This window comes from Ceratotherium simum, chromosome 22 (genome assembly GCF_057802395.1).
Source record: "Ceratotherium simum simum isolate JZ-2026a chromosome 22, ASM5780239v1, whole genome shotgun sequence".
NCBI lineage: Eukaryota > Metazoa > Chordata > Mammalia > Perissodactyla > Rhinocerotidae > Ceratotherium > Ceratotherium simum.
In genome coordinates this window covers 43,312,542-43,326,331 of record NC_141921.1, presented here as the reverse complement: position 1 = coordinate 43,326,331, position 13,790 = coordinate 43,312,542, and the positions used below count along the sequence as shown (strand labels likewise).

The following is a 13,790-nucleotide window of genomic DNA, read 5'->3' as shown; positions in this document are numbered from 1 at the left end:
CTGTTCCCTTCTGTCTCTCCCAGTGACACGAGATTTTATGATCCTAAAAAGAAAGATATAAAATACATTTTTGCCTCTATCACCCCAGGCCTCTTGATTATGAGCAATTGTTTTAAATCAGGTGACTGAACATGGTAGAGGAAAGAAACCAGCTCAACAGTGACCTGAGAAGAGCCTTCATAAAGCCCCCAGAAAGTGTCAACCAAGCAGTGTTGCGGTTGTTTGGTTTCTTCTTTTGTTTCTAAAATTTGTATATGTTTTAGGAGGGGGATGCATAATACAGTATTTTGATTTGTTATTGTCAACTATGCAGCATTTTTTCAACTGAATACATAATTTCTAACTTTAATAAAACTGGAAAGGGCCGGAGATTTTCTCCTTCAGTCGCATCATTCTACAGATAGAGAAACGGAGGCACTCAGAACTTAAATGACCTAACAAGTTACCTAGTTCACTCATAGTACCCTTCCTGTATGAAGCTGCAACCACAGATTTGGAAAGCAGCCTCAAAAGCCCTGTTATATTCAGTGAATATTTATTAAATACCTACCGTGAAAGGTATTGAGGTGTGGTGACTGTTTTCAGGGAACTCAAAATCAAGTTATATGCATATATTCTTTTTAAACCACAAGGGTTAGGTAGACTGTAATTTACAATTGTTTGTTCATTTTGAAATTGTTAAACAAGTGTTATTGTAAGTATAGAAGCATTAGTGGATCAGCAGGAATTATACTTTGTGCAATTATGAACTGATGGGTTGGGGATAAAAGTCATTGAAGACTGATGGAATAAGTGTGCCTCTGTCTCTTATGTAGTACTGAGACATGCTGAAAATGGACTAGACCAGAGCAAGTATTGAGTTAACAAAGACTAACTTATTCTTTAAACTCGGGGGTTTGCCCTTGCTTCTCATTCCATTCTTGTCTGATGCGTAGAGGTATGTCTGTTTAGTTTATAAACACGTTCGCATTTGTTATTTCATTGGAACTTCACAACAGGACTATGACGTAGGCTGCACAGATACAATACTATCAGTTTATAAGTGAAAATATTAATAAAGTGATTTGCTCAAAGTCACGTAACTAGAATTCATGGAATCAGGGTTCCAGTCCTAGACTTTTTGTAAAATAAACGTTTATTTTGGTTATTCCAAAAATTATTATTTGGTTATTCCAATAATTATTATTATAAAATTATTCTTTAGATTTATAGAAAAGTTGCAAAGATAGTATAGAGAATTCCCATATGTCCTTCACCCAGTTTCCTCTAATGTTAATATCTAGTACATTTGTGAAAACTGAGAAATTAACCTTGGCGTGTTACCGTTAACTGAACACGAGTCTCCTTAGTCTTCTTTGATCTGTGACAGTTTCTTAGTCTTTCTGTATTTTTCATTATCTTGACAGTTTTGAAGAGTACTTTGTAGAATGTCCCTTAATTTGGCTTTGTCTGGTGTTTTCCTCACGATTAGACTGAGGTTTTGGGTTTGGGGGAAGACTATCACACAGGTGAAGTGCCCTTCTCATCACATCATTGCAGGGTGCACAGTGCCCACGCAACATCCCTGGTGATGTTAACCTTCACCACATGGTTCAGCTGGTGCTCACCAGGTCTCTCCACAGTGAAGGTAGGATTTTTCCTTTCCCAGACTCAATTCTTTGGAGTTTCTAGTCCAGCCTGTCCTCAAGCAGTGGGAATTAAGCTTTACCTCCTGGAGGAAGGAGTATCTGCATATAGTATTTAGAATTCTTCTGTAAGGAGCATTTGTCCCTTCTCCCTGGTTGTTTATTTAATCCTTGCTTATATCAGTATGAACTCACGTATATTTATTTTATACTTGGAGCTCTAATCCACATTACTGTATTTATTTTTGTATTATTTATTTTATACGAATTGTTCCAGCTCTGACCATTGGGAGATTTTCCAGATTGACTCCATGTGTGACATGCCCATCCTTTTATCTTTTTGGGCTCTGTCTTTCTGACACTATAAGATGGTCCAGGCTCATCTTGTGTTTTCCCTGCCCCAGCCCTAGAATCAGTCATTTCTCCAAGGAGCAGTCATGATCTTTTGACTCCAAATGTATGATTCTTTGTATGATTCCTCCTTTTGACACTAAGGAAAGGAATACTGTGTCTCATAAATATGAAGATGAAAGCAGTTTTCTAATTTGAGTTGTTGGTTTTCTTGTCCCAATATTTTAGATACTACTATTTTTCTTTACAGATTTGAAATTTCATTTTATTTGTGTTTCTTCACAAGAACAAAACGTTTTCACCAGGAAGTTAGGTGCTGATCAGATATGTCAATCTGCTTTATGGAATAGAATATGTTCATTTTAAGTTGCATTGAGGGATAAGGTTTGTTATTGGCCAAATAAAATATGAGTATACTCTCTATTTTCCATGAATGTTAACCCTTTACTTTAGTTTATTGTCAAGATTTGTGTAAATAAGCTTTAGAATTTTTTTTATGTGTGTGAGGAAGATCAGCCCTGAGCTAACATCCGTGCTAATCCTCCTCTTTTTGCTGAGGAAGACCGGCTCTGAGCTAACATCTATTGCCAATCATCCTCCTTTTTTCCCCCAAAGCCCCAGTAGATAGTTGTATGTCATAGTTGCACATCCTTCTAGTTGCTGTATGTGGGACGCGGCCTAAGCATGGCCGGAGAAGCGGTGCGTCGGTGCGCGCCCGGGATCCGAACCCGGGCTGCCAATAACAGAGCGGGAGCACTTAACCGCTAAGCCACGGGGCTGGCCCTAGAATTTTGATTATTAGTAGAATGAATGATTCTTTTTATGACACTAATATCTTTCTAAGTTTTGTTTTTGTAACTTTAGAATGTATAAAACATATAGCTTTGGTTTAAAATAGCTGTAATCAAAGAGCTGTTGAGTAGTGTGGGGTAGAGCAAATAGCAGCATTATCTTTGGACCTGTGTTTTAATCTCTGCTCTGTTTCTAACTTGCTGAAGGTCCTAAGGGAAGTTTTTAGACTTCGTAGATCTCAAAATTCTTATCTGTAAAAGAGGAGGATTGGACAAGATCCTTAAAGGCACTCCTTCCCTTTTTTTTTTTTTTTTTTTAAGTTTATTTTATTATTTATTTTTCCCCAAAGCCCCAGTAGGTAGTTGTATGTCACAGCTGCACATCCTTCTAGTTGCTGTATGTGGGACGCGGCCTCAGCATGGCCAGAGAAGCGGTGCGCCGGTGCGCGCCCGGGATCCGAACCCAGACCGCCAGTAGCGGAGCGCATGCACTTAACCGCTAAGCCACGGGGCCGGCCCAGTCCTTCCCTTTTTAAAACAGCTTTATTGAAGTTTGAAGGCCCCTTTTGGCAATTCTATGCTAATTTTTATACTAGAATTAGCAAGCTAGTATGCACGTGTGTGTGTGTGTGTGTGTGTGTGTGTGTAAAATATTGGAATAGATCTAGAGTTACAGCTTAAAAATAGGCATTTGGTCTGGTTTATACTTGAAAAGGGAGTATCATTCAGGAAATACTGCAGTACTAAGAGGAAAATCTTATAGAAATAAAATCCTTATTTTCTTTAAAATTCTGGCCTTCTCATACAGAATGCATAATTTACCTTTAACAAGCTCTTATTAGTCATAAAAGTTTGGAAAGCTGCCATCTTGAAGGTTTGTAGTTCATATTTTATTAAGCAGACATGGCTTTCTTCATTCTTTGTTACACACCCTCACTTTTCGTAAATTTTGTTTTTAAGTTGATATGTGGAGATGTTACTAATCTTTTAAAAGAGGGTCAGAGGAGGTTTTGTCTGTATTTTAATTCTTTAATATCTGGCTTTATGGAGATGAAGGAGGGGAAAGAAATCTGTATTCTTAAAAACTTGGCTTCCTGACAGTGATTTCGCAGGTTAGGGGTGAGAGAGGGTGAGGATGACCCAAGTGTGCGTGTGTGGTTTGAAAACAAAGCCGTATTTTGTACAATTGCTTTGATTTGTTTTTAGTTACATATTTAATTTATATTGATTCTAAATAAAGTCAAAGAGACCATCTATTTTTAAGTTTAAGAAAGGAGTGGGGGTCACATGGTGTGTAGAGATTGAGGAACACTAGTACACATAATTAATTCTGGAGAGAATTGCCCCACTTGACACAGAATGTGAAGATCACATGGAGGATTCAGGAAAAAAAGAATTCAGGTGATATCCTTGATGTCTTATAAAACTATTGCAATTACAGTATATTACACTGTATGGTATACTCTGACAGTATATTACTATAGTTTATTGTACACACAGTATAACGTAGTGTACTATATTACAAATAAAGGTTTTCAGACAGCTTATAATTATTGGTTTAATTTTAGAACTGGGTTTATCAGGTAGAAATCTTAAAGCTGCTTAATTGATATCCCATAAAAATTATTGAACTTTATTATTGATTAATTTTAATTAAAAATTTGTCAGACCTTTCATTGTGATAGGTAAACTAATGTTCTCCTAAGGATGTTGTTGATGCTATATTATTTATTCCTTCCATAAATATTTATTGAGAACTTACTTTGGGTTACACTTCTTGTATTAATGAATTTAAAGTTTTACTGTCTTCTATAAGCTTATTTCAGAATTCTCACAACATTAGATGCTTTTGGTATTTTACTTGAGTCTACCTAAGAATGGTGAAAATTTAGTTTCTCTTTTCCTTTATGAGTCCTGTAGAAGTTTTAATAAACAGGTATGTGTTAAAACCTTCTATCAGGAATGCATAAATGTTTTGTAATGTTCTTCAATGAAGAGACATTAAAAGTTGGCAAGTTTACTTTCTTAGAATGCTGAGAGCATTAAAGTTTTATTCACTTGGTAGTTGTGTCAGCTACAAATGGTAACTCAAGTTGTTTTGTTTTTAAAACACGTGAGTCTCATTCTTCTTTCAGCAACATAGGTATATATTTTTAAAATTACTTGCAAATGCCTAGGTAAACTTTTTTTTTTCACGAGGAAGATTACCCCTGAGCTAACATCCGATGCCAATCCTCCTCTTTTTTTTTTTTTGTTTTTTGGGTTTTTTTTTGGCTGAGGAAGATTGGCTCTGGGCTAACATCCATGCCCATCTTCCTCTATTTTATATGGAACACCGCCACAGCATGGCTTGACAAGCGGTGCATCGGTGTGTGCCTGGGATCTGAACCTGCGAACCCCGGGCGGCCAAAGCAGAGCACGCACACTTAACCACTGCGCCACTGGGCCAGCCCCTAGGTAAACTTTTTTTTGTAGAAAGATATTCAGAGTTAAAGTAATTTTTTAAATTCTATGAGAAACATGGTTTTAAAGACGTTGAGAGAAGTGATCTGTCCCTTTACTCATGGCTACGGTTCACCATATTGTGAGCTCTGCAAGGGCAAGAACAGCGTCAGGTTTTTTTATTCTCCCCAAACGATCACAGATACGATGTTCAATCAATAAATGGATTGATCTCTATTTAAGGGTATGGCTTAGGGGGGTCTATTTGCAGGTGTTCAACGTTTTATTATGAAAATGTTAAGCATACAGCAAAGTTGAAAGAATTTTGCAGTGTATACCCATATACTCACGATCTAGCTTCTGCCATTAACATTTTACTCCATTTGTTTTATCAACATCTGTCCATCTGTATGTCTCTATATCTTTTGATTAATGTATCTTATTTTTGGTACATTTCAAGGATTTTTCTGGACTCGCATGGAAGCAAATTTGTATTTGGGTTCATAGTTTGAATTGGTGAAAGAGAGGGTGATGAGGAGTCAGTTTTAGGTATCAGATATAACTCTGTTACTAACCTCATATGATGTATATTGATAAATTATGATTTCTTGCTAATGTTCCTAGGATTTTAATATTACTTCTGCGTTTAGTATAATCTTCTGATAGAAATTCCTCAGTTGCCGACTGTCATGGTAGTATGAATGCCGATTGTGGATGTTTACTGTTGCCATACAAATAGCTTTAATGTTATTTCACATGAAACTTCATCTTTCATATCTTTTCTGCTTAGGAGTAGCCCATCGAAGCCAGAGCAGTGAAGGAGTCAGTTCTCTCAGCAGCTCGCCCTCCAATAGCCTTGAAACACAATCTCAGTCTCTGTCACGTTCCCAGAGCATGGATATTGACAGTGTCTCTTGTGAGAAAAGGTAAAGGAAGCCAATTTTCCAATAAGTTATTTTATTTATGGAAAGGGAAAGATCCATTCACCTTAGTCTCTGCTCTAGTAGTCACAAATGCCAGCCTAGAGATCCATGCAGTCCTTAGCAAATTAGAGCGAAATTTATTAAATTTTAAGGTCTTTGTATTATTCTGAAACGTTCTTCATACCTTTTTATGTTTTTGGTGTTGAAATGTCTTTTATGAAATAATGGTGTAGGTGGTAAAAAATGATTTTTTTAAATGTCCTTATTTTGTAAATAGAAAGTTGGCAAGCATATGTCAGTCCGTAAAATTTCTTCTGAGTTTTACTGATGGGCGAAATATAAAAGTTTGGAAAGGTACAGACAGGTAAGCCAAATACCCTAGGAGCTCCATAAGGATCAGGGTGTCCTAGAGCAGAGCCTTCCTATGCTGCAAGTGTGCCGTGAATGGGTGACAGAGTGGCTGAGATGTTGATTCCTTTATTCCTTGGGCAAGCCAGACCCCACCCCCCCACCCCCAGGACCCATCTCCTCTACCCTCAAGCAGCCCCCTCTGTTTATGTCAGTGGGCGAGACAAACACCATTTTCTATGTGTGTTATGATGTGAAAAAGGTTGAGCACTGGTATAGAGCTTCAGCACTTGGTGGGTTTGGGGCGAGGAGCCAGATCAGAGATAACCCCCCATCAGGCAAGAATTCAGGAACGGCTATACTTTCAGGGAAAAGATCAAGTAGAAAAAAAAATCAATCCCCTAGAGTAAAAACAATTGTGTTTTTATTACCTTTGCTCTGAGTAGACATATTTTTTAAAAATCAAGTCAGCTCTGCAATTTCATGGCCAGTAGGTGACTTTCATATGTGTTTAGCACCTAGTTTACACTATTGGTGTAGTCTGAAAAACCTCAAGCCAAGAACTGTCATACAATGGACCCAGGCCTGCACTGCCTTTAGGCATCTAGGAGAAGCAAACATAAATCATTCAAGTCCTCAGAGAATTTCCTTAAAAAATTTCCAAGAAATAAGAGCTCACGGTCAAAAATCACAAAACGCACTAGAAAAAAGCCATCATGAGTAAGAGTCAGCAGAATCACTAACAACAGAATTATTCATTTAAAGATTTGGGGGTTTTGGAATTATCAGTTACAGAATACAAAATATGTATGTTTAAATAAATTCAAAAGGGATTTGAAAACATGAATAAGGGGCAAGTGACTATAAAAACAACCAAGCACATATGAAAAAGAAGCAAAAAGAATTTCTAGAAATGAAAAGATAATAATTCAAACTGAAAACTTGATGTAAGAGTTAAACAGTGGATTAGACATAGCTAGAAAGAATTAACAAATGGAATGATAGAGCTGAAGAAATTACCCAGAGTGCACCACAAAGAGAAAAAGAGATGAAAAATATGAAAGATGTTTAGAGATATAGAGGGCACAGATGTAATATATATCTAATAGAAATATCAAAATGAGAGAATAGGGAGACTTGGAGAGATTCCCCACCCTCCTCCTTATTCCGTGTTTCTTCCTCTACTGGTTTGGCAGCCATTATCAAAAAGATAAATGGCTAAGAATTTGTCTAGAGTTGATAAGTGACATGAATCCTCAGATTCAGGAAGCCCAGCAACTCGCAAGCGGGTTAAACAAAGAGAAATTCATATCTAGACATTTTATAGTAAAATTGCAGAACACCAAAAACAAAGACCTTTAAAGCAGCCAGAGAGAAAGGAGGGCTTACCTACAAAAGAGTGACAGTTAGATGTCTCAGTGATGGAAGCCATAGGGTGGTGGACATAATGGCATTAAATGCTGAAAGAAAGTGACTGTCAACTGGGAATTGTGTACCCTTGTGGAATTATCTTTTAAGAGCAAGGGTGAAATAAAGACATTTATAGATTTAAAAAACAAACAAACCAAAAAACAAAAACAACCTGATAGTCTGCCACCAGAAGACCCCAACTTTTAACAGATGTAGTTTAAGAAGAAGGAAAATGATCTCAGGACTAATGTCTGAGATGCAAGAAGGAAGGATGAGTGAAGAAAATAATAAACGTCGTAAATCTAAACAAACGCTGATGGTATAAAACAATAATAGTGTATAAAATAATATTGGGGAAGAGAAGTAAAAAAAATCAGATCTAACATAGTAGAGAGCAATAGCAGGTAAGTGGGAAGGGAGGTGATAAGAGCAAGGTCCTTGTGTACATGGGAGAGGGGTGAAGATACTGGCCAGCTTTTAGATTTTGAGTTAAGAATACTTGATAAAATTTCAAGGGTAACCACTAAAAGAATAGAAGGAGGATATATCTTCCAAACCAGTAAAGGGAAATTATGGAACAGGGGTGAGGAAGTGGGGGGATTTAAGTCAATTCAAAGAAAGAAACCATATTTTAAAAAAGAGACAAACAGCACAAAATTAGATGGTTAAAAGAAATGAGAATATGTCAGTAACCACAGTAAATCACAGTGAAAAAGCTTAGGTTGGATTAAAAGCAAAACAGTACCCAGCTTTATCCATTTATGGAAGGCATACCTGAAACATTAGGTTACAGAAAGGTTGAAAGTAAAAGAAAGAGAAAAGATATACTAGGATAATACTTAACAAAAGAAAATTGGGGTGAACATATTCATACACTAGACTTTAAGGCACTAAGTAGAATAGAAATAAGCTAGAAAGAAGCACTATATAATGATAAATGTTTAGTTTACCAGTAGGATATAACAGTTTCCAAAGTATATGCACTTAGTAACGTAACAGGCACAGGTAATAAAGCAAATATTGATAGAACCAGAAGAAACTGACACATACATAATCATAGTGGGAGATTTTTAACATGACTTTTCAGCCATCGATAAATCAAAGAGAATAAACATCAGTAAGCATATGGACAAATTAAACAACACAGCTAACAAGCTTGATTTAATTGAAAGATACAGAACTTTGTGCTCTGCGGTTGGAGAATACACATTCTCTTCTAATACCCATCCACCAAAAAGAGTCAGAATCATACAGATCATGTTTTCTGACTAGTACATTAGGTTAGATAATCAATATAGGAAAAAAACTTTTAAAAAACTCTCATACACTTGGAAAATTTAAAAACAGCATGCTTCTAAATACAGGTGAAAGAAGAGATCAGAATGGAAATTGGAAAGTATCTAGAACTGAACAATAACAAATATTTCATGTCATAATTTGTGTGTAATAGCTAAAGTGATCCTTAGAAGAAAATATAAAGCTGTAATGTATTAAAAATGTCAAAAAAAAAAGAGGGTACTACAAATAAATATTGGGAATAAAAACCCTTTTCTTGGTATACTATTGCCCTGGATATGTTCTTGGCTAACCTCCCTTATATTTTGGCTCGTATGGCATTTCTCAGAGAGGCTCACCCTATTTAAAATGGAAAGCCCTGCACTCTCAATTGCCTTTTCTCTCCTCTGTTTTCTTTAATTTTTCCATAGTATTTATCATTATACTACATGCTTTGCTTATTTATTATGTTTATTGCTTATTATCTTTCACCTTGTAACTAGAATATAAGCTCCAAGACTCAGGGATTTTTTTTGTCTCTTTTGTTCATTGACATCTCAGGCATCTAGAACGATACCTACATAGAATGGACTCTCAGTAATAATTGTTATTGAAAAAGAGAATGCCATGAAAAATATAAATATGCAAAATAGAAATAAATTTGAAAATTTAGATGAAAATCAAATCCTAGAAAAACATAATTCTCCCAAAATTGACTCAAGAAGAAAGAGAGAACATGAATAATCAAAAACCATGAAATGAATCAATATTTTAAAATTTTCCAGAGCCAGCCCTGATGACCTAGTGGTTAAGGTTCGTGCACTCTGCTTCAGCGGCCCAGGTTCAGTTCCCCGGCACGGAACCACACCACTTTTTTGTCAGTAGCCATGCTGTGGCGGCAGCTCACGTAGAAGAACCAGGAGAACTTACAACTATACACAACTATATACTGGGGCTTTGCGGGGGTAGGGGGGCAGGAAGAAAAAAGGAGGAAGATTGGCAATAGATGTTAGCTTAGGGCAAATCTTCCCCTGCAAAAAAAATAATAAATTTGCTAAGAAAGCACCTTGCTCGTATAATTTTCTAGGTAAGTCTGCCATTTCAACTTGATACAAATTTTCCCAGATAATTAAAAAAAATAGAGAACACTTACCAACTCAATTTATGAGGCTAATATGACCTTAATATCAAAACCAGATAAGAATAATATAAAAGAAGAAAATTAATTACATGATAATCATACTCATAAACATCTTTGCAAAAATCTTAAAATATTGACAAATCAAATACTTGCAACACATAAAAAACAGATATATATGGGGCTAGATGCCAGGTTACTGTGAGCCAGTGTAGTAGTGATTGGAACGGTCATAAGGGGGGATTTTGGGGTGCTGGTAATGTTCTATTTCTTGATCTAGGTGCTAATTACATTAGTATGTTGCCTTTGTGAGACTATTGAGCCAAATACACTTGATCATCTATGCATATTTCTGCATAAATATTTCAATTAAAAGTTTAGTTAAATATAATATAACAACATAACATGATCAACTTGGGTTTGTCTCAAGAATGCAATAACTCTAATGCTTTAACATTAGAAAATGTATAAGTATCATTCACCACATTATATATTAAAGAGAAAAGCTATATAATCTTGGTAGTTGCAAAAGTTTGATAAAATCCAATGTTGATTCATGATAAAAATCCTAGCAAACAGGAAACAGGAAGGTGCTTCCTTAAACTGACAGTATGGCAGAGACAGAGTTCACCAGATATTCCATATGCTCCCCTGCATTTCCAGTCTTCTTTGCAGTTAGGTTGGGGCCAAATAATTGGTTCTGTCCAATAGACTGTGAGTGGAAGTGACGTGTCACTTTTAGGCGAAGGCAGTTGAGCCGATATTCCTCCTCCATCCCTCTCTTCTCTTGCTCCAGTGACCTTGGAGGCTGTGTATTGCAGATGGCATAGATTAAAGATGGAGTAAGGATGCTTCACTCTCATCAGACTTTGCGTAAGCAAGAAATAAACCCTTATAGTGTTAAACCTCTAAGATTTCAGAGTGTCTGTGTTACCAAAGCATAGCCTGTCTTATTCTGATTAACATAAAGGACATCTACCAAAAACCTACAGCAGCTCTCATATTCAGTGGTGAGAAATTAGAAACACTCTTTAAAATCAGGAATAAGAGCAAAGATGACTGCTGGTTTCTGCTTCTATTCCACATGGGGATCCTACCCAGTGCAGTGAAACTAATAAGAATTGGAGTGGAAGAAACAAAACAGTTATTATTTGGAGATGAAATGATTATCTACCTGGTAAACCCTGTGTATAAGTAATCAAGTTGCTTATAAGATGTCTATACCTAAAACCAGTTACATTACTATGTACTAGTAACAAAAAATTAGAAAACCTAATTTTTAAAAAGGTACTATTCATAATTTCATTAAGAAATATATTGTACCTACATACAAATTTACTGAAAGAAGTGAAAGACTTAAGGAGAAAATTATAAAAGTTTATTGAAAGACCTTAAGGAAGGCCTAAATACTTGGAGAGAGATACCTTCTTCATAGATAGACTCCATAACATAATGACATAGTTTCTCCCCAATAGAGTCAATGAAATTGTAGTCAGAAACCCAACAGGAATTTAAGAACCTGTCAAGCTGATTCTTAAGTATGTGTGAAAGCCCAAAGGGCCAAGAATGGCCAAGATTCTTGAAGTAGAAGAACAAAGTGGAGGCATTGACCTAGCAGATATCAAGACTTATTGTGAAGTTTTAATAAGTAACATAGAGTGGTATTGGCTCAGGGACAGACAGATGGTCTAATAGAACAGAAATGAGCATCCAGAAATAGACCCACACGTATATGATGTATATAACATAGAGGATTTCATATTAGTATAAAAAGGATGGTCTTTTCAATAAATAGTGCTAGGACAATTATTTATTTAATGTGGGGAAAAAGAATATATATGTTTAACCAGATTTTATAATCAGGCTCTGATTGATGGTATAACATTTAAAAATAATATGTATAGAAAATCTGCTCTAATTATTACCGTTGTTTTTTCTTTGGAAAGTGAGCCTAAGAAAATGACAACTTGGGGAAAATATTTCCAACAAGTATGATAGACGGAATGTTTATATCCTAATATATGAAGAACTCTTAAAAATTAATCAGTAAAAAATAAACCTTTATTATTTTGCTTTCCTAACTGCTTTTGATTGATACTTTAAAACTCTTCCTCAACCAGCAGCTATGACATTGGGTAGATTTATAAAAAGTGAAAGATGTATTTGTCTTTTGTACTTAAAGCATGTCCCAGGTGGATGTGGATTCAGGAATTGAAAATATGGAGGTTGATGAAAATGATCGAAGAGAAAAAAGGAGCCTCAGTGATAAGGTTGGTAAGAGATGAAGCCCTTGCTTCTGTTTTTAGTACAGGTAATATAAATAAACACTGTTTCACGTCTTGCATCTTTAGCCTGTTAGCGTGGGCCACCCAAAATCAGCAAGTCCAATTTAGGTGATTGTTTTTTTCTTTTGAGGAAAAATGGGTAGCCTAGATTGCCCTTATTAATGGAAGTATAACTCAGTCCTTTTATCTGATAAAATCCTTCAGTTATCTTTGTTTCAGGTTCATGTTTTTATCAGTGAATTTATTTTGTAATAGGAATTAACTAGAGCTAATTCGAATTTTTTTCTGTTGGTCTTTTGCTTAAGCAAGTAGGTCATCATGCTTTTGGTAGTAGTCTGAGGAAAATGACTGGGAATTGAAGCAAGAATATGTGGAATCCAGTAGCAAGTAGAAGCTTTTTGAAAACTTCTGAGGTCTTTGTATTTTATTACCATCTGAGCTTAGTTCCCTATATGTAAAAGAAGGGGTTTTTTGGCCATGGTGTAGAACTGGTATAGGTAATTGCATCGCTTTCTGATCAGTGAATTATTAGTGATCAGCAGCATGTGTTGATGATTATTAGAAGTTGGACTATAGCCTCCTGGTGGTGCGATGCTTTATTTTGTACAGTTCTTTAATGTTTACAAAGTTCTTTTATATATGATATTTTATCTGTGATAGAAAGTTGTGAGAAACATTAAATTCTGGAAAAGGTCCTGGAGGAATATTGGTTATGTACCTGGAGTGTTAACCTGGTCCTTTGGCATTCAGAAAAGTAAATAAATAAGATAGATGTACATTCTTTATCACATTTCCTCCGTGATGATTCCTGATAATGATCTTGCTCTTTTATACTCCCCCTTATAGATTGTGTTGTAAGCTCATAGACCTACATGTTGTAACTTTGAAGTCATAGAAACAAGTTTATTCTTCCCTAAATCAGTGGATGAATAGTTCTATGTGTTTCTAAAATATCCTCATTAATAAAGGAATTAAATCAGAATTCAGTATTTCTATTGAAGTCTAACTAATCCCTCCTACTACTTGAAATTAACTTCCAAATCTTCTTCCTTTCAAGGAGCCTTCATCAGGTTCTGAAGTGTCTGAAGAACAGGCCTTACAGCTGGTCTGTAAGATCTTTCGTGTCTCCTGGAAGGACCGGGACAGAGATGTCATCTTTCTTTCTTCTCTTTCTGCACAATTTAAGCAGAACCCAAAAGAAG

At 35.9% G+C, this 13,790-nt stretch overlaps 1 protein-coding gene across 3 annotated transcripts in view; it reads left to right on the top strand.

The window, feature by feature from the left end:
• Positions 1-13,790, top strand: part of UBE4B (ubiquitination factor E4B) — a 133,978-nt gene that overhangs the window by 54,856 nt on the left and 65,332 nt on the right. For all 3 annotated transcript variants that reach the window (XM_004425560.3, XM_087446842.1, XM_004425562.3), the window contains exons 3-5: positions 6,000-6,135; positions 12,486-12,573; positions 13,646-13,790. In XM_004425560.3, coding sequence (XP_004425617.1) covers positions 6,000-6,135; positions 12,486-12,573; positions 13,646-13,790 — 369 coding nt within the window. The remainder of the gene's footprint in view (positions 1-5,999; positions 6,136-12,485; positions 12,574-13,645) is intronic.